General features: G+C 39.5%; 1 protein-coding gene across 5 annotated transcripts in view; it reads left to right on the top strand.

The window, feature by feature from the left end:
• Positions 1-21,446, top strand: part of LOC139745792 (uncharacterized) — a 74,315-nt gene extending 52,869 nt beyond the window's left edge. For all 5 annotated transcript variants that reach the window (XM_071656341.1, XM_071656357.1, XM_071656346.1 and 2 more), the window contains one exon: positions 10,104-21,446. In XM_071656341.1, coding sequence (XP_071512442.1) covers positions 10,104-17,916 — 7,813 coding nt within the window. In that variant the 3' untranslated portion in view covers positions 17,917-21,446. The remainder of the gene's footprint in view (positions 1-10,103) is intronic.
• The last annotated feature ends 1,068 nt before the right edge of the window (positions 21,447-22,514 follow it).

Raw genomic sequence — 22,514 nt, 5'->3', positions numbered from 1 at the left:
CTCAGAAGGACTCAACAAACACAAAACGAGCACCTTCCCAAATGACCCACCAAACACTAAGCAAACGCCTTCCCAACTGAGTATTAAGCCAGTGACTGTAGCTATTCTCGACATGCACTTCTTGGTGAACTCTATGAAAAGTCTGATAGCTTTTTGACATATTTTTAAGATGGTATTTTTCTGGAGGAAAATGCTATATACACAGCATCATTCCATTTCACTCTATTCCTTGCACTCCTTTCACCCTCCTGTATGTTCAGGCCCCAATCACTCAAAATCTTGTTCATTTATCCTTCCACCTCTAGTTTGGTCTCCTGCTTCTCCTTATTCCCTCCACCTCTGACACATATATCCTCTTTGTCAATCTTTCCTCACTCATTCTCTCCATGTGTCCAAACCATTTCAACACACCCTCTTCTGCTCTCTCAACCTCACTCTTTTTATTACCACACATCTCTCTTACCCTTTCAATACTTACTTGATCAAACACCTCACACCACATGTTGTCCTCAAACATTTCATTTCCACCACATCCACCCTCCTCCGCACAACCCTATCTATAGCCCATGCCTCGCAACCATTTAACATTGCTGGAACCATTATTCCTTCAAACATACCCATTTTTGCTCTCCAAGATAACGTTCTCGCCTTCCACACATTCTTCAACGCTCCCAGAACTTTCATTCCCTCCTCCACCCTGTGACTTACTTCCGCTTCCATTGTTCCATCTGCTGCTAAGTCCACTACCTGATATCTAAAACACTTCACTTCCTCCAGGTTTTCTTCATTCAAACTTACCTCCCAATTAACTTGTCCCTCAACCCTATTGAACCTAATAACCTTGCTCTTATTCATATTTACTCTCAACTTTCTTCTTTCAAACACTCTACCAAACTCAGTCACCAGCTGCTGCAATTTCTCACCTGAGTCAGCCACCAACACTGTATATGTATTGGGAGGTGAGTTTGGATGGAGGAAAATGGAGGAAGTGAAGTGTTTTAGATATCTAGGAGTGGACTTATCAGTGGATGGAACCATGGAAGCAGAAGTGAGTTGCAGTGTGGGGGAGGGAGCGAATGTTCTGGGAATGTTGAAGAATTTGTGAAAAGCAAGAACATTATCTCGGAAAGCAAAAATGGGCATGTTTGAAGGAATAATGTTTCCAGCAATGTTATACAGTTGCGAGGCATGGGCTACAGATTGGGTTGTGCACAGGAGGGTGGATGTGTTGGAAATGAAAGGTTCGAGGACAATATGTGGTGTGAGGTGGTTTGATGGAGTAAGTAATGAAAGGGTCAGAGAGATGTGTGGTAATAAAAAGAGTGTGGTTGAGAGAGCAGAGGAGGGTGTGTTGAAATGGTTTGGACACATGGAGAGAATGAGTGAGGAAAGATTGACAAAGAGGATATATGTGTCAGAGGTGGAGGGAATATGGAGAAGCGGGAGACCAAATTAGAGGTGGAAAGATGGAGTGAAAAAGATTTTGAGCGATTGGGACTTGAACATACAGGAGGATGAAAGGTGCGCAAGGAATAGAGTCAATTGAATTAGAACCATGTGGTATGCTAGGGTCGACATGCTGTCAATGGATTGAACCAGGGCATGTGAAGCATCTGGGATAAACCATGGAAAGGTCTGTGGGGCCTGGATGTGGAAAGGGAACTGTGGTTTCGGTGCATTACACATGACAGCTAGAGACAGTGTGAATGAATAGGGCCTTTGTTCTCTTCCTAGTGCTACCTCGCGCACATGAGGGGAGAGGCGGTTGTTATTTCATGTGTGGCGAGGTGGCGATGGGAATGAATAAAGGCAGACAGTATGAATTATGTACATGTGTATATATGTATATGTCTGTGTGTGTATATATATGTATACGTTGAGATGTATAGGTATGTATATATGTGTGTGTGGACGTGTATGTATATACATGTGTATGTGGGTGAGTTGGGCCATTCTTTCGTCTGTTTCCTTGCGCTACCTCGCTAACACGGGAGACAGTGACAAAGCAAAATAAATGAATAAATAAATGAATAAATAAATTTTTTAACTATTCACCATTTCCCGCATTAGCGAGGTAGCGTTAAGAACAGATGACTGAGCCTTTCAGGGAATATCATCACTTGGCCCCTTCTCTGTTCCTTCTTTTGGAAAATTAAAAACGAGTGGGGAGGATTTTCAGCCCCCCGCTCCCTTCCCTTTTAGTGGCCTTCTACGACACGCAGGGAATATGTGGGAAGTATTCTTTCTCCCCTATCCCCAGGGATAATATATATGTATAAAAGAAAGAGGCAGGAGGTCAAGAGAAAGGTGCAAGAGGTGAAAAAGAGGGCAAATGAGAGTTGGGGTGAGAGAGTATCATTAAATTTTAGGGAGAATAAAAAGATGTACCAGTATTCCTTGTAAATTATATGGGAGGGTATTGATTGTGAGGGTGAAGGCATGTACAAAGCATCAGATTGGGGAAGAGCAGTGTGGTTTCAGAAGTGGTAGAGGATGTGTGGATCAGGTGTTTGCTTTGAAGAATGTATGTGAGAAATACTTAGAAAAGCAAATGGATTTATATGTAGCACTTATGGATCTGGAGAAGGCATATCATAGAGTTGATAGAGATGCTCTGTGGAAGGTATTAAGAATATATGGTGTGGGAGGCAAGTTGTTAGAAGCAGTGAAAAGTTTTTATCAAGGATGTAAGGCATGTGTACGTGTAGGAAGAGAGGAAAGTGATTGGTTCTCAGTGAATGTAGGTTTGCGGCAGGGGTGTGTGATGTCTCCATGGTTGTTTAATTTGTTTATGGATGGGGTTGTTAGGGAGGTGAATGCAAGAGTTTTGGAAAGAGGGGCAAGTATGAAGTCTGTTAGGGATGAGAGAGCTTGGGAAGTGAGTCAGTTGTTGTTCGCTGATGATACAGCGCTGGTGGCTGATTCATGTGAGAAACTGCAGAAGCTGGTGACTAAGTTTGGTAAATTGTGTGAAAGCAGAAAGCTGAGAGTAAATGTGAATAAGAGCAAGGTAATTAGGTACAGTAGGGTTGAGGGACAAGTCAATTGGGAGGTAAGTTTGAATGGAGAAAAACTGGAGGAAGTGAAGTGTTTTAGATATCTGAGAGTGGAATTGGCAGCGGATGGAACCATGGAAGCGGAATTAAGTCACAGGATGGGGGAGGGAGCGAAGGTTCTGGGAGCGTTAAAGAGCAAAAATGGGTATGTTTGAAGGAATAGTGGTTTCAACAATGTTATATGGCTGCGAGGCATGGGCTGTAGGTAGGATTGTGCGGAGTAGGGTAGATGTGTTGGAAATGAGATATTTTGGGGACAGTATGTGGTGTGAGGTGGTTTGATCGAGTAAGTAATGAAAAGGTAAGAGAGATGAGTGGTAATAAAGAGTGTGGTTGAGAGAGGAGAAGAGGGTGTATTGAAATGGTTTGGTCACATGGAGAGAGTGAGTGAGGAAAGATTGACCATATATCCTTTTGGTCAGTCTTTCCTCACTCATTCTTTCCATGTGACCAAACCATTTCAAAACACCTTCTTCTGCTCTCTCAGCCACACTCTTTTTATTACCACACATCTCTCTTACCCTATTATTACTTACTCATTTGAACCACCTCACACCACATATTGTCCTCAAACATTTACACATGTATATATGCATATGTCTGTGTATGTATATATATATATATATATATATTTTTTTTTTTTTTTTTTTTTTTTTTTTATACTTTGTCGCTGTCTCCCGCGTTTGCGAGGTAGCGCAAGGAAACAGACGAAAGAAATGGCCCAACCCCCCCCCCATACACATGTACATACACACGTCCAGACACGCAAATATACATACCTACACAGCTTTCCATGGTTTACCCCAGACGCTTCACATGCCTTGCTTCAATCCACTGACAGCACGTCAACCCCTGTATACCACATGACTCCAATTCACTCTATTTCTTGCCCTCCTTTCACCCTCCTGCATGTTCAGGCCCCGATCACACAAAATCTTTTTCACTCCATCTTTCCACCTCCAATTTGGTCTCCCTCTTCTCCTCGTTCCCTCCACCTCCGACACATATATCCTCTTGGTCAATCTCTCCTCACTCATTCTCTCCATGTGCCCAAACCATTTCAAAACACCCTCTTCTGCTCTCTCGACCACGCTCTTTTTATTTCCACACATCTCTCTTACCCTTACGTTACTTACTCGATCAAACCACCTCACACCACACATTGTCCTCAAACATCTCATTTCCAGCACATCCATCCTCCTGCGCACATCTCTATCCATAGCCCACGCCTCGCAACCATACAGCATTGTTGGAACCACTATTCCCTCAAACATACCCATTTTTGATTTCCGAGATAATGTTCTCGACTTCCACACATTTTTCAAGGCTCCCAAAATTTTCGCCCCCTCCCCCACCCTATGATCCACTTCCGCTTCCATGGTTCCATCCGCTGACAGATCCACTCCCAGATATCTAAAACACTTCACTTCCTCCAGTTTTTCTCCATTCAAACTCACCTCCCAATTGACTTGACCCTCACCCCTACTGTACCTAATAACCTTGCTCTTATTCACATTTACTCTCAACTTTCTTCTTCCACACACTTTACCAAACTCAGTCACCAGTTTCTGCAGTTTCTCACATGAATCAGCCACCAGCGCTGTATCATCAGCGAACAACAATTGACTCACTTCCCAAGCTCTCTCATCCCCAACAGACTTCATACTTGCCCCTCTTTCCAGGACTCTTGCATTTACCTCCTTTACAACCCCATCCATAAACAAATTAAACAACCATGGAGACATCACACACCCCTGCCGCAAACCTACATTCATATATATATATATATATATATATATATATATATATATATATATATATATATGTATATGTTGAAATTTATAGGTATATATATGTGCATTTGTGGGCGTTTATGTATTGTGTATGTGGGTGGGTTGGGACATTCTTTCGTCTGTTTCCTTGCGCTACCTTGCTAATGTGGGAGATAGTGACAAAGTATAATAAATGAATGAAATGAAATATGTATATTCACTAGGAACCAGTCACTTTCCTCTCTTCCTACTCGTACACATGCCTTACATCCTTGGTAAAATTTTTCAGTGCTTCTAGCAACTTACCTCCCACAAAACATCTCTCTCAACCCTATCATATGCCTTCTCCAGATCCGTAAATGCTACATACAAATCCATTTGTTTTTCTAAGTATTTTTCGCACATTCTTCAGAGCAACCACCTGGTCCACACATCCTCTACCACTTCTGAAACCACACTGTTCTTCCCCAATCTGATGCTTTGTACATGCCTTTACCTTCTCAATCAATACCCTCCCATATGATTTCCCAGGAGTACTCAACAAACTTATACCTCTGTAATTTGAATATTCGCCTTTATCCCCTTTGCCTTTGTACAGTGGAATTATGCATGCATTCCGCCAATCCTCAGGCACTTCACCATGAAACATGCATACATTGAATATCCTTACCAACCAATTAACAACACAGTCACCCCCTTTTTTTTCATAGATTCCACTGCAGTACCATCCAAAGCCACCATGCTGGCTTTCATTTTCCGCAAAGCTTTCACTACCTCCTCTCTGTTTACCAAACCATTCTCTCTGACCCCTCTCACCACCTCGACCAAAACAGCCTGTATCTGCCACTCTTTCATCAAACATATTCAACAACCCTTCAAAATACTCACTACATCTTCTCACTTCACCACAGGAATAGACAAAAAAGGCTACATTCATTTACACTCAGTCTCTAGCTGTCTTGTTTAATGCACCGAAACCACAGCTCCCTTTCCACATCCAGGCCCCACAGACCTTTCCATGGTTTACCTCAGACGCTTCACGTGCCCTGGTTCAATCCATTGACAGCACGTCGACCCCGATATACCACATCATTCCAATTCACTCAATTCCTTGCACTCCTTTCACCCTCTTGTATGTTCAGACCCTGATCACCCAAAATCTTTCTCACTCCATCCTTCCACCTCCAATTTGGTCTCCTACTTCTCAAGTTAGACAATTATACCTTGTGGATGATGTTACAAATACTTGGTGTGTAAGGAGGTTTTATTAAGAAAGTAAGATTTGTGTGCAAATTGGAAGGGAGGAGGGTGAGTGGTTCTTGGTGAATATAGGTCTACATCTAGTGAGAATGAAGTCACCATGGTTGTTTAATTTGTTCATGGACATTTAGTGAGGGGGTAAATGCAGGGGTTTTAAAGCTAGGGACAGTCCACTATATGCTAAGGTTTGGGGGCACCTAAGAGGCGAGTTAGTTGCTGTTTGCAGATGATAGAGCTGTTGTAGCATGCTGAAGAAACAAACTTCAGAAGCTGGTATCTTGCTTTGAGGGAATTTGCGAAAAAAGGAAGTTGAGAGTTGACATGAATAAAGTAAGGGAATGAGGAGTAGCAAGAAGGAGAAACAAGTTGGTCAAAGTCTGAGCTTTGATGGGGAGAACTTGGAGAAAGTGGTGGTGCTTTAGTTACCAGAAAGTATACACAGTAGTGTATGGAATGTTGGGAACATATTATTCATAGAATGAGATACAAGGCTAAGGTCGTTGTGGTCAGAAGACACAGTGTTTGAGATGGGGATGTCATAGATTAGGTGTACAGTATTTATAACGAGTAGAGCTAGTGTGTTATTTCTTTTGGTTGATTCTCTTATTTGCTGACTTATTGCAGTCTAAGTAGTTTTTTCAGTGCTGAGTCTCATCTGAGCTGCTTGAATAGGAAATTTTGAGCAACATTGTTGTTTCCTATGTGTTTTTATCATGGATGAAGTAGGCAGGTTGTCATTTTGAACAAGGTTTTCAAGAATTTCAGTTGTATTTCTTCTTTGTTTTGTAAATTCTTTTGGCTTTGCATCATGTGGCAAATAGATTAGTGCAGAGACCAGGTTTAGATTTTCATTTTTAAGGAATTCAGGAGCCCAGTGGTTATAAGGGGGTTTTAAACATACATTCCTGATCTTCCAACTGATAGTAATTTGGGACTCAAACTTCACTCATTATTCATTGTTCCTCAATGTGTGTTTCTCCAAATGCAGCAAATACTCAAAGTTGTTAGATTTTTGTAATTTGAGTTACCACTTGCATAAATGAAGGATGTTGCATGTTTTGTTTCTATATTTTTTCTGCAGTTAATATGCCCTACTCTGTTGAGCCTGGTAAAGAGCTTTCAGTTCCTTTATTATTTTGTGGAGGGAAGACAAATTCATTTCTTTATCTCCCATCTCCAGTTGACCCTATGACACTCAAAAAAAAGTTTTTGACCACTTTTTCGTTGATTGCAATGACATGTATGACTTCGTGTGATTGTCTTGAGGTGTATTCCTTATTGACCCTGCATGATGATATTTGCAGTACTGGTTTCAGCAGATTCTTTCATCTGATAGTAATTTGTATATTTTTAGGAGGTGAAACCTGCATCTCTCCTAAAAGTGGCATTTATGTATGTCATCCCGAGCAGGTCTAAATTCTCTAATGTGATGTTTCAGGCTTTCCAAATATGGCAATTCCATTTGCATAATATCTACAGGCTTTTATACATTAGGTGATTTTCATGTTCATCTACTGTTTCACTCCATCTCTCTTCATATCAGTATCTCATAATATCCCTCTCACGATTCTTTTTTTTCTCTGCTCCTGACTCACTGTTTCTCCAAGTATCCTTTTTCAGATTTTGTGATGGCTTCCTATGCACCATTTCCCAGGTTGTTTTCTACATTCTGTCCCTCTTATCCCTCACCTGAAGTAACATCTACTGTGATTGTCTGTATTTCTCCAATTGTTTCATGTATATCCATGTTACCCTCCATATTTGTGTTAGTGTATGATGCCGTCTTGATGACTATCCATTTCAACGATTGTTATTACTGAATCTGTTTTTGTTTATGGGATAGAACCAGTTTGAGCAGTTTGGTGTACTGGGGGTTACATGCTGACCATGGTCCGAACTGGGGCCTAAGAATTTAGTAGGGAAATGACAGAGAGATCTTTAGGGCTTGGCTGCGAGTAGGGGCACTGGTTTTGATATATGGATTTAGTTTTTGTGCATTATATGTGAAAGTTAAGAAGAATATTTGAAAAAATGAGGCTTTTTTTTTTTTTTAGTACATAATTTGTGGAAAACAGCAAACAGTGTGATGAAATTATTATTATTATTATTATTATTATTATTATTATTATTATTATTATTATTATTATTATGATTATTATTATTATTATTATTATTATTATTATTATTATTATTATTATTTATCCCTGGGGATAGGGGAGAAAGAATACTTCCCACTTATTCCCTGCTTGTCTTAGAAGGCAACTAAAAGGGGAGTGAGCTGAGGGCTGGAAATCCTTCCCTCTCACTCTTAATTTTCCAAAAGAAGGAACAGATAAGGGAGCCAAGAGAGGATATTCCCTCTAAGGCTCAGTCCTCTGTTCTTAACACTACCTCGCTAATGGGGGAAATGGCAAATATATATGAAAAAAAAGAAAAAAAATCATTATTATTATTAGTAGGGTTGAGGGTCAAGTCAATTGGGAGGTGAGTTTGAATGGAGAAAAACTGGAGGAAGTGAAGTGTTTTAGATATCTGGGAGTGGATCTGGCAGCGGATGGAACCATGGAAGCGGAAGTGGATCATAGTGTGGGGAAGGGGGCGAAAATTCTGGGGGCCTTGAAGAATGTGTGGAAGTCGAGAACATTATCTCGGAAAGCAAAAATGGGTATGTTTGAAGGAATGGTGGTTCCAACAATGTTGTATGGTTGCGAGGCGTGGGCTATGGATAGAGTTGTGCGCAGGAGGATGGAGGTGCTGGAAATGAGATGTTTGAGGACAATGTATGGTGTGAGGTGGTTTGATCGAGTGAGTAACGTAAGGGTAAGAGAGATGTGTGGAAATAAAAAGAGCGTGGTTGAGAGAGCAGAAGAGGGTGTTTTGAAGTGGTTTGGGCACATGGAGAGAATGAGTGAGGAAAGATTGACCAAGAGGATATATGTGTCGGAGGTGGAGGGAACGAGGAGAAGAGGGAGACCAAATTGGAGGTGGAAAGATGGAGTGAAAAAGATTTTGTGTGATCGGGGCCTGAACATGCAGGAGGGTGAAAGGAGGGCAAGGAATAGAGTGAATTGGAGCGATGTGGTATACCGGGGTTGACGTGCTGTCAGTGGATTTAATCAAGGCATGTGAAGCGTCTGGGGTAAACCATGGAAAGCTGTGTAGGTATGTATATTTGCGTGTGTGGACGTATGTATATACATGTGTATGGGGGGGGTTGGGCCATTTCTTTCATCTGTTTCCTTACGCTACCTCGCAAACGCGGGAGACAGCGACAAAGTATAATAAATAAATATAAATATTATTATTATTATTACTTTTCTTTTTCTTTCCTTCAAACTATTCGCCATTTCCCGCGTTAGCGAGGTAGCGTTAGGAACAGAGGACTGGGCCTTTTTTGGAATATCCTCACCTGGCCCCCTCTGTTCCTTCTTTTGGAAAATTAAAAAAAAAACGAGAGGGGAGGATTTCCAGCCCCCCGCTCCCTCCCCTTTTAGTCGCCTTCTACGACACGCAGGGAATACGTGGGAAGTATTCTTAATCCCCTATCCCCTATTGTATGTATTATTATCATTAGCATTAGTATTGTTTTTACTGATATTGATACAAATAATAATATTCTATTCTTCTTCTTCTTATTATTATTATTACTTTTATTATTTTTTTTTATACTATTCACCATTTCCTGCATTAGCAAGGTAGCATTACGAACAAAGGACTGAGCCTTTGAGGGAATATCCTCCCTTGGCCCCCTTCTCTGTGCTTCTTTTGGAAAATTAAAAAGTGAGAGGAGAGGATTTCCAGCCCCCCGCTCCCTCCCCTTTTAGTTGCCTTCTATGACACACTGGGAATACATGGGAAATATTCTTTCTCCCTTATACCCAGGGATAATTATTATTATTATTATTATTATTATTATTATTATTATTATTATTATTATTATAATTGTTGTTATTATTATTATTATTATTATTATTATTATTATTATTATTATTATCATCATCATTTATTTTTTCAGGTCCCCTGCTAGTCGACGCACTGGACGGGCACGCAGTGTTTCTGAGTCAGGGCATGGCCAGGCATCTGCTTCAGATAGTTCTCCAAGAATATCTTCATTAGCAACACCAGTACGCACGTCAGTCAACACTGTTCATGATACAACAAGATCAGAAAGACCAAGAAAATCAAGACACCCCAGTGGAAAGGTTCATCATAGTAGTAGGAGTGTACGAGATGGAAAGTCACCCTATCAAGAGGGTAACCAAGCCAGAAAGCTTCTATACCCTCCAGTCTCAGTTGGATCTGGCGATGAGGAAGATAATTCTTCTGAAACAAAGAGATCTCGCACAGCACCTTTGCCAGATATCATGCATGACTGGGAGATCATTGTCAAGTCTCTTAAGGCCAATGAACGTCGAGAGAAGCAGGAAGTCACAAAGGCATCCAATTCAGTTGATAAGAGTCACAAAATATCAGAGCGAAGGCATGTTGAACGAAGAGCTGCAGATGAAGCCATCAGTACCAGTCATAGGTTGGACCTTTCAGAAGGTCATCATAGAACATCTGCGGAACTGATTCTTCCAGAACCCTCCACAAGTAATGCAGAAGCTGACAGTGATAAGGAGAACACTAGATTAAATGAAACAAAAGCAAGAGAGCATTTAGAAGATAATGAACTTAGTTCTACCATTGGTGAAGATGAAAGTGGTAATCATTCACAACTTGAAAATGGTGAACAGAAAGATGGTGTCTCTGAAACTGTAATAGCTGCTGGTGCAGAAAATACAAAAAACAGTTTAAGCCCTTCTGCAAAGGAAGGTGAAGTACAAACCTTACTTAGTACAAGGCAGTGTAAAGCTGCATCACAGTGTAATCAGTCCTTGACTGACATCAAAACAGATGAAGATAGTGGTGTTTATGTTGATAATGAAGTTGGAAAGAGTGGGATTGACTCAGACAAAATGGTGATTAATAAAGTCGTGGATAAAAGAAAGTTAAAATCACATTTGAAAGGGAAAATCTGTGCACCGTTTTCAGTAGCTGGTAATAGTGAATTTGATGAAACATCTAGTGATGTTCAACAGATGGGTGTAGAGGATTCATCCTTAGAAAGCTTTAAGGATAAAAGTGATGTGAGAAAACTGCCCACCATACCTTTGGAGCATGAAGGAGAAGTGTCATTACAGCATTCCCCTAAAACCAGTAAAAGTATTAAGGAAACCAAAAGTGTATCAATGAATTCTGATAAAAAAAGAAAGGCTAGCCAGTCATTGATGAAAGATTCTTATGAGAAGTGTTGCAGTGAAACAGTGATGGATAGTATATTTGACAGCGTCACAGTTGTCAGAGAGAATGTAATTTCTAAGTTCACCCCAAATGAAGTGCTGAAAGAGATATCTGATGAAAAAGCTTTGGAACACCTTTTCAGAGAAAGTATGGATAGCTCTGAAGACTCTTCAGAGAAAGACAAAAATGAAACCAGTGACTCAAAAGAGTGTTTACCCAGTAAAATTTTGATGGATGCTGGTCAAAATATTCAGAAGTTACCTTTCCCCACAAAAAGTGGTGAATTACCAAAAGATGAAAGTGGTGCTAAATATTCATCACATGAAATACAGTATGCAGGACAGAATAATGGTAAGAATAAACAACTATCTGGGGTTTCTGAGGACAAAAGAGCATCAGCCCAAAATTATAAAAGGGAAGGAAAATCATCTACTAGGTGTAACAAAGGTTCAGATATCACCCATCGTAATTCAAGCAATAATATTGGTGAGTGCAATGATGAGTATCTTGGGCACAGGCAGTTAAAAAGTGAGACGCAGAAAATGTTGACAACAAATCCCATTATAGGGGAAAAAACTGAGATTGAAAACCCCAAGGAGGAAGATTACTGTAACAGTAATGAAAACCAGAGGCATATTACAGAGCTAGCAGTGAATACTGGAGATGTAAATAATAAAGACATAAAACATAGTGAAACAGACCATATTAGAAATAAAGATTCAAAGATTTCGATCAGTGGATGGTCTGAGAAATGGGAAAGTGATCATCCAAGTTCTGATACTGGTTATGGTATTGGTGTAATGCAGATAGGTAAAGGAGAAGCAAGAGATGGTAAGATGAGAACTGAGTGGGAAAGATTTAAGAGTGATTATGCTGAAAATGAATTTGGAGGAAGAACTTCAAGAAGAGTTGTTATAACTCGAAAGGAATATGAACAGCTATTTGAACCAATGGATGAGGAAAAACCTCTTGTTTATAATTTTGAGGGTTTTCATAGTAGCTTACCAGAAAAGAGATGGGAGGATGATTGTTTTGGAGATGATGCTGATGAAGGATTTGAAGGATTTGTTTCAGAAGTAAGACCTGTAGGGAATACTAATGTGGGTGAAAGACCAGTGAGTTGTAGCAGTCATTTTCATAAAGTTTGCAGAGAAAACTCTGGTTTAGTACAAGTTGATGTGGATGATAAAAAAGCTTGCCATGAATGTCAGTTGGTGTTTGAAACTAATGCAGAAAAACGCCAGCACCGTCGTGTTGGCCATAGACGAATATATGAGTGCATGCTGGATGAAGGGCACTGCGGAAAGAGCATTGGAGCTGTGCAGTACCATGCCCATTTGTGGGAGCATCATGAACCTCTCATTAAACGAATGCTTGAGGATCTAGCTGCTGATGTAATGTCATGTACACTTGCTGGTTCACCATCAAAGTATACTCAGCCATGTCGGGTGTGTCTGTGCCTTTTAGCACAACCTGTTCGACAGTTGCATGAGCTTTTGGTACATGGACAGGTTTCAGGCATGCTAACCTTGAGTTCTCCATCTCCACAGGCAAGTGTCTGGTGGACAGGTAGAGGCTTGTCATGGACTTGTCGCCAGTGTTGCTCTCCGCCTTCTTCAAATCAAAACCCTCGACACTTTCTAATGATGTGTGCTCCACATGCCTTTCCAAAGATATTGGCAAACCACCGGGTCAATGTTCACCTTCTCAGTGACACTTTATTGCATGGATGGTGGTTGCTGTTGCATCTTCTCCTTGTCCTGCCTCCTGTTGACCGATCTTCATTGGCATCTATGTTAGCCCTCGGATTACATAATAATCCATCTTTTGCTTGTTGTCTTATATGTAAACGTTCCTTAGCATTTATTGTTAGCCCTCAGTTAGATGAATCACGTGGGTTATGTGGGGGTTGTTGGGGTATGGTAAAAGATAGCCTATCATGCTGGTTTCTTTGTGGTTATCCATATCCAAGTAATCAGTCCCAGTTAACTGCTCACCTCATGGCAAATCACAAGGGTCAGCTAGCAGGAGGCTGGTGTGTACTGTGTGGACAGTGGGCAAACCCTCTTCTTCCTCATGTATTTACACATACTTATGTTAAAAAAAGTGTCCCCCATTTTACATGCAGTTTCTGTTCCACTAGCTTAGTTGGACAAGATGTCCTATCTTGGGTGGTACATTCATGGGCAGCTCATGTTTACCCATGCCCCTTCCCGACTTGTATAACTCATCATTGTGACTCTGAAAATGATGACCAGTCCAAACCTGTACAGACAGTACTGCCAACAGCCACACACCTGGCATTCCACATAAATGCTTATCATCTTCCCAGTGATGAGGAGTTGAGCTTGAATGAGGTGAGTCTTGTTCTTCAGTGGGTAAGGGGAGGGAGGGGAGGGCTTCTTACTGCCTCAGATGCTCAGTCACTAAATACAGTTTGGCACAGTCATACTGGGGATTTATTTGCTTTAGTTGGTGCCTGTCATCATCTGATTCCTTCCATTACTGTTAAAGTTTGGTCATCCTGTGTGCTTTGTGGATTCTCAACTACTCTTACATTACGGTATGAAGACAGCAGTCCAGCACCTCTGTGTCTTCGTTGTCGCCTAGGTCTGAGACGTTGCCAAGCTGGCCCACCTTGGCACTGCCCTGCTCAGTCTTGTAACTTTTACACTCACTTGGCTTCTTGTCTTTATGATCATCTTATGGAATCCCCTAAACATCGTCAGACTATAAAACCAAGTCTCAAGTACGTTAAACTACCCAGTCGTTGTTCTAAATGTAACATGACCAGAGTGTTCAAGGATCGCCTGTCATTGTTCTTTCACCAGCTGTTATCACACACTCTTGCTTGCTTAGCCTGTCCCTTTCATGCCATTACAGTAACATCTTTGCAACACCACCGCACTACATGCCATGACCTGCGATCATGGGATGCTGTTTGGGGACGTCTCACCCACAAACAACAACTTCGAGAAAAGTACAAAATGCAGCATCATACGTCTGCAAATGAACAAGATGGATGTGTGATGCTTGTTGGCATTAGTTCAAGTGGAGGGGTTGTTGCACAGTGTGATCCTGTGATTTGTATTGCTTCATTAATGGATACCTCTAATGGAAACATCCCAGTTGGATCAGGGCAGGAAATTGCAGGTAATCAAGAGGAAATGGAGGAAACAGTAGAGAGTGAAGACGATGCTGTTCCTGGCTGGTGTGGGTCTTTGTGCACTGTTTCAATGTCTCCCCATAAGCTCACTCCACCCACATCTGACCTTACATCTTCAGCTGACAAAAATATTACCATTAGGAAAGGGAAGATTGAATTGGGACAGCAGGTTCTAGAAAAACCTTTGGCTGGATCACTGGAAACTGTGAAGAAAGATGGTAGTAGTATGTTGGCCCCTGTTGTTACAATGCATAACGATCAGGTGAAAGAGGATAATGAAGAGGAACAGAAGGAGGAAGAGGACGATGATGACAGTGGAAGTGAACCACCTTTGCAAATTGATACAGCTGCTGCTTCCCCTAACTCACCTCGTGGTTCTTGTCCGCCCAGTCCTGCATCACTTGTATCAAGTCCAGTTGGTAACCGAGTAGATTCCTCTTCTCGAATACCAGCTCGGTTGTCTAGGACAGAAGCCTCTTCTTCCACAGAAATTAAGAACAAAGAAAGTGAAAAAATTGCCACACCTGTTGTTTGTTCTAAAAAGTCCTCATCAGTAGACCGTGGTCAGACTGACAAACAAGAGAGTTCAGGACAGTCACAGGCCGAAGGAGGAACACCAACATTTGGGTTGGTTGATGCCCTCAACAATGTAGTGGCACAAACTTTTCGCACTATGACTGAGGTCTTAACAGAACAGTTGCAACAGAAAGGTGAGGATTCTGATAAACCTGCACAGTCATTAGGGCAAACCAAGCCCCAGGCTGTATCAGACATTGTGTCTCATTCAGTAAGTCAGGAGGCTGATTACTCTGTAAAGAAAAAGACCACAGCAAGGGAAAAACAGGGAAGAAGGTGTGAAGCAAAGCCTGTATCTAAGGGACTGGGAGAAAATGCTGATATTGACGAGACTTCCATGGGAGAAAATATATTGCGTGATCTCAGTGACAAGTACACAGGTCAGTGTGTTGGATGCGGTGTTAGTGTTCTCTTGCCTCGCCTTCAGCTTCATGTCAATGAAGCTCATCCTCATGCTCTTGTTACTTGTACTTGTGGAGCTTTTCAGGGAAGTCTCTATGCATTTTTGGTCCACTCCTTCCATTTATCTCACTTACCAAGTGAAGCACGTCCTTTTGTATTATCTACTGAAGATGGAAGCCAAAGGACTATGGTAGTTCTTGAAGCAAGGTCTTCTCTTGCTATTGGTTACACTTATCCATGTTTTAAATGTGGTAAGCGGTTTAAACAAGAAAAATCAAGGCAGCTTCATTACAACCTATGCAAACTTGAAAAGAAATTTGAATGTGAGGTGTGTGGTGAAAAGTTTGTACGTGACCACCACCTAGTCAAACACAAGGAGTGGAAGCACAACCCACAGACATGCCCTCACTGTGGGAAATGTTTTACCTCTGAGGTTTCCTTAACTCAGCATGTATTGCATATACACAAGAAGCAATTGACTCACAAGTGTGAACATTGTGGTGATCGTTTTGGCACTCGCTCAAGGTTGAGAGTACACACACGTATCCACACTGGAGAGAGACCACATAATTGTCAGCATTGTACACAAGCCTTTGTATCAAGAAATCTCTTGGCAAAACATGTGGCTGCTGATCATCCCAGTCAATCTTCAAATTACCAATCAGATTCAAGTGAAGACCTTAGTAGATACAAAAGCCGAAAACATAGGACCCCGCAAGACAAGCCATTGAAGGGCAAAAGTAACATGGATAGTGATTCTGAGTCAGACAGCTCAGACTGGGAAGGACCAGAGGATACTGTTCAACTCAGCAAGGTAGATGATGATGACAAAGCAGCTGAGGAAGAATTCCAGACAAGGCTTGTTATGTTAGCAATGACAGAATCAGATTTAGACACATCTGAGTCAGAGGCTGAAAGAACACAAACAGTCTCTCGTAAGAAAAATTCACAGGGAAAGCAAGCAAGTAATAAGCAAAAAACATCAGATACAGTACATATTGACAGTGAAGAAACATATCGGCGTGATGAATTACAAAGTCACAGGTTTGACATACAACGTAGTCATGCAGAGCAGAAAAGTAAACGGTTGGTAGATAGTTCGAGTGGTGCAGTGGGAGCAATTGGTGGAGCTGTAGATGATAATCCACCATCTCCTGTTGTGCGAGAAGGCATGTTACAGTTAGTAGAGAGAGCTGTAGGAGTACGATGTGGACCTTGCCATCTTACTTGGAGTGACCCTGCTGGAAAATTGCTCCACATGTACCTTGTTCATCCACAACTTGTATTAAATTTAGGGCTCACAGAGTGTGCTTTTTGTGACCATTCATTTACCTCCGCTGATGATATTAATGATCACCATTTAGCTTTTCACCAACGAGCCATGCTTCCTGATGGAACATTTCGGTGCTTATGTGGCCTAGTATTTCGTGAGGATGGAGCTTATTATTTTCATCTGTATTATGCTCATAAAGCTCAACGAGCTCTCAATGTTGGTGGAGAGATTGTGTGTCGTGTGTGTGAAACCCGACCGCGCCTTAACAAGATAGTAGACTTGGTTGTACATCTTAGTGATACACATACAATGTTTGATCATGTAAGAGTGAATGATGCATACATGTGTAACTTTTGTTACAAGGCTTTTGAATCATGGACTGTGCTTAGCCTGCATTTCTTTATGGTTCACAAGGCAACAAAGAGTCAGACACTAAGTTATGATTGTCCATACTGTGATGGGGCATCTCCGTGGCATTCTCTTGAGGCTTTACAATACCATCTTGACAATGTACACCCCACTCGACATCGTGTTCACAAAGTTCCTGAGAATTCATGCAGTATTTACATGCCTGCCACACGTATTGCTGTAAGTACACCCACACAGCCATCTAATTCAGGAAATAAAAGAAAGAAATCTGTGACTGCTAATAGCAGTAGTGGAAAGTCTCCTCCAAAAAAACGGAAGAAGATATCCAAGAAGGGGCCACGTGATGATGGAGGTGGTATGGAAGCAGATGAAACCCTGTACTGTATCTGTCAGTGTCCATATGATGAGGTCTCAGATATGATAGGCTGTGACAATCCTTCTTGTCGTTACCAGTGGTTCCATTTCGAATGTGTGGGAATTATGGCTGCCCCAGAGGGTAACTGGTATTGTCCAGAGTGCACAACTACCCTGAAAACAACTCATAAGCAGCAGCCACATGCTGATCTTTATGAATATTACAGCAACTATGATGTAGATTCTCAACCAACATCTAAGCCACCCAGCCAGCGGCATCGATCCTCATCTTCTTCTTCATCATCATCATCGTCATCATCCTCGTCTAGTGATTCTTCCTCCTCCTCCTCAAGTAGTGACTCCAGTAGTGACAATGAAAATGAAAATAATGATAACAATGACTAATGATATATTTTCTTTGTTAATTTCAAGTAGTTTATATAGTCCAAACCTTTAGAAAAATGCTAAGCCTTGCTCTCCTCAAAACATGTTTTAGTATAACTATTCTCATTATTGAAACTTTTTTCTATTTCTTAATTTTTCAGTTCATCTTGCTTCTTAATGTTTTAGAATTAACATATCTTTAATTAATTGATTTATTATTCCTGACCTTCCTATTCTTTCCTTCTTACCTCCCTTCAGAGAGTTTCTACCGTGGTAGACATGTTTAAGTACAGTACCTGAAAACTGGAAGAAATAGAGAGCACTGGTAGTTAGTACTCTAGAATTCTTTAATAATGAAAACACCTGCACAGTTGGCACTTGGTGCCATGTGTTTGGATCTGTTGTGTGAATAGTGTTTATGGTATATCCATGCCATGGTAATTCCCTTGTGACTGTATGATAGTTGTTCAATCCTGATTATCCAGTTATTAAATGATTATAACCCACGACTTAAAATAGCTTCCTTAGACTTTTTCAGTCTTGGTTCTTTAAGTAAGCTTTCAAAATGTGGAAGACCTACTGCATTTAGAATGGAAATATTGCTGTGCCAAATTGCATCAAATCATAGTTTATTTACTTTTTTTTGTGTTGATCTGATCCAGACTTCATATTGAAATGTGTAAGATTGATTTAGTCTCCTTGTATAATTCTTGTAAACTGATATACCATCATTTGAAAGGCGTAATGAAATTATCTTGCTTTATATTTATTTATCCTCTTTCATTATGGGTGACTTTAGTAGGGATATGGTAGTGATCTGCAAAATTCTTTGTTTATGTTCATTCTGATTGGATGTGATTTTACTTGTCATCAGAGATTTGTAGTTGCATGATTTGAATTCTTGAGAAACCTCAAATTGAGATGGATATGCCATTTAAAGGTTTTGTTTTGTTTGCTTTACACTAGTTGGTTATGTGTACTTTCAGCTGTGCATAGTAAAACTATGAAATAATTCCATGTCTTTAGTTTTTTAGGCCATACATCACTTTTGAGTTGACATGCACCTCGATATTTGGCAGGGAAAATATACATTGGCTCTATACTATTAGATGCATATAGAAATTGATGTCATTTTGATTGTAAATAGTGTAACTTTTACCTGAAGATTTCATGTACAAAGCATATTAGTAGGTTTAGTTTTATGTTATTCTGTTTTATAGCTTAAATAAGGGAAGGGAATATATTGCTATCAAATTGAGTGGAAGAAAGATGTAGAATACCTCTAAAAGAGCATTAGGGAATTGATGGTTTTGGTTTGAAAATAGAATATGATTTAACATCTACTAAAGGCTTAAGGGACAGAAAAACTGAATATTAATAAGAAAGTCGAAGGAAGAATAGTGATTTGGAAAATAAGGAATCCCCTCCAATTCATTTTACTTAAAGAAATTCATGTTTTGTTTTGGTGTTATTTGTATGTCACATAATAAAAAGTGCTATAAATAGGGTAGGAATCCTACATTTAATGGCAAAATTATAGTGATTCTGATGTAAATGTAATGAATTAGGTAGGTCATTCAGGTTGACCTTGTGAGGAGATTGGTTACACCATTTCACTGTCAGGACTGTTAAGTGTTAAATTATTACATTAATGGGAAGAGTATTTTGGTCAAATTGCAGTGTTTCTCTAAAAAGAAAATGTAAGTATATATTATGATTGATTTCTTTAGTAATTTTTTACCTGTTTGTTATTATTATTATTATTATTATTATTATTATTATTATTTTTTTTTTTTTTTTTTTTTTTTTTTTTTTAATTTTCCAAAAGAAGGAACAGAGGGGGCCAGGTGAGGATATTCCAAAAATGGCCCAGTCCTCTGTTCTTAGCGCTACCTCGCTAACACGGGAAATGGCGAATAGTTTAAAAGAAAAGAAAAAAGATTATTATCATTATTACTATAAATATGATTAGTAGTGATATCATCATTCTTACCTTGAGCTCTACATCATTTAACAATGTCACATAAGAGATCATTGACAATTTAATGAAGATTATTTTCTCGTTCAATTGTTTTTAGAAACTTACAGCTACCTTAATTGATAACTTGTCTGTCTCAGAACAATTCTGACAGAAAATATTTCAGGTTCCTTTATTTGTTCTTAAAAACTGATGAACGGATAGAAAAGCTTGAGTCATCTATTATTACGATATATATAGATTTTATATTAAACATGAAATTTGTGTAAGTTTTGAAATGCTGTAATTTGTTAGAACCTTATTTTGAAAATTTTGATGTACTCACTATATTCAGGGTGTGTTTCACAGTTTAGAATTCTCTTGATAGAAATAGCTTACAATCACATAATTGCAGTGACGTAATGGTAGTGAAAAAAATAGTATCAAAAAACTTTGTTAGGTAAATTGGATGTGTGGTGAATATGAAGTTATTTTTTTTTTCATTTTAGTAGTTACTCTGGCAACTGAAGTTGTTTTTTCAGCATAACGATTGTATCAGATTCATGTGCACAGTTCTATAATGTTTGGAACCAGATGCAGTTTCTGTTAAATTTAGTTGCTTGTACTATATATATGGATGAAGTACTTTATATTCCTCTCAAATTGCTTATTATAAACATTATTGTACATAATTTTATACACTGTTACAAGCTAGTTAGGATTGCTGTTGTGTAGGATCTAGTGGTGTTTATTGATAATGGTAAACTAAATTAGTTGGTATCCAAATCTGTGGGGACCGATTACAGTAGTGCACAGTTGATCATCAGTGATGTATACATTGTACAATTCAACCAAATTGAAAACTGAACCTTTTACTAGTGTTAAAAAAAAGGATCACAGAAGTGAATTGCATAGCTTTGACGAGAATTAGTTTTATAGAAACAGCATAAGAAATAATTCAGATGAGTCTTACTAGAAATAATTAACCAGAGAAATCTAAATATCAGTGTTTGCCATACTTTATTTTGATTAAACTAATGATTGATCATATGAAATTCAAATAGCCCAACACCAGTAGATGTATGATACTTTGCTCATAATTTATAGACCCAGGTTTAATCTGTAAGAATTGTAATCCTGATATGTGTACATGTACAAATTCTGTAAAAAAAAAAGATACATTCTGTTTTGATCAATAATTACCAAGTCATAAAACTTTAGAGTAATAGATGACTCTAGTTTTCCCAGTAAACATGCTATCATTACAGTCACTCAGTACCAAACCATATCACATTTCCAAATTTCTGATGCATACAAACTCACCACCAGGCCAATACTAATTATGCATACCTATGAGGATAAGAAAATTGTATCCTTAAGTGGGCAGATGTTCAGTGTCACTTCTCTAATATGGTGTGTAATTATCATACTGTAGTACTTTGACCTGAAGCCTCGTGTATGACTGAGTTACCGTTTTTCAATATCTAAATTAACAGAGATATAATATTTGAAGTATTCTTATTGTGTACATATATTGTTTGATATACTATATCTGTTATACTGATTTTCTATGTCAATAAACAGTACAAGAGAATGTGTCATATAAATGCACAGCATTATGAATTTAAACCTAATGTGTTAGGTGAACATCTATAGCTATAATGATGTATCTTGGTGAATAATTGAAATATAAAACCCCTAGAAACTCATTGACTTCCTTTGCAGAAGGTGATTTGAATGAATCTTGTGATGTGAGATGAAGGAATGGTCAGCTCATTGCCCAGGCAACAGATTTGTAGTTCTTGAGAATTTTGTAAAATAAGCCTAACATGAAAAACATTGTAAGACACTTTTGTAAATGTTTTTGTTAGAGGAAGTAATTTTATATTAACTAGCATGTGCTTGTGTCAGTTTCATATAGTTTCCACATCACAACATAATGTAGTGATAACTGAATTCTTTAGCTTGGTCTTACAGTAGCATTATAGTAAACTAACTTCTTCAGCTGCCCTTGAGTCTAGCCTTTTTCACCAAACTACATTTCTCTGCACCTTTTACACCACTTACCTTTGACCTGAACCCTACAGATCTGGTGAAAGGCCATCCCCACTACACCCTCATCTTTGCTTTTTCACCCTCAACACCTGTATTCCAGTACACCCTCATCATCTCCACATCATTGATACCATTCAGCATTGACTTTAGCCTTGCGGGTCAGGACAGTGTCCATCTTCCTTTTACCCTCATCTTCATTACATCCTTGAAACCACTAGCCTTTGATCTGACCCTTACAGGCCCTTTATATGACCCAAAAGGGTCATGTCAGATGCCATCTCCACTACATCCACAACACATTAGGCCACAGACCTGAACCTCACAGTTCATCTCATAGGCTATCATTGTCACTACACCTCTTTCTTCTTTATGCCCTCAATTTCACTGCTCCCACAGCTTCATTACAGTCTCAGTGTAAATGGCCATTAACTTGAACTTTATGGTTCAAGTCGAAGGCTATCTTTGCTACACCTTCGTCTTTGCTAGTACCATATTACACCTTTCTACCCTAGGGAAACAGGAGAAGCTAATTCCTGTTGACAGGAGACAGATGCACCCACACAGTGATACCCTGTCCCTGCTTGACATTTCCTTTAAGCACTCTAGA

This window comes from Panulirus ornatus, chromosome 4 (assembly GCF_036320965.1).
Source record: "Panulirus ornatus isolate Po-2019 chromosome 4, ASM3632096v1, whole genome shotgun sequence".
Taxonomy (NCBI): domain Eukaryota; kingdom Metazoa; phylum Arthropoda; class Malacostraca; order Decapoda; family Palinuridae; genus Panulirus; species Panulirus ornatus.
Note: the sequence above shows the minus strand (reverse complement) of the source record. Positions and strands in the feature narration are given on the sequence as shown.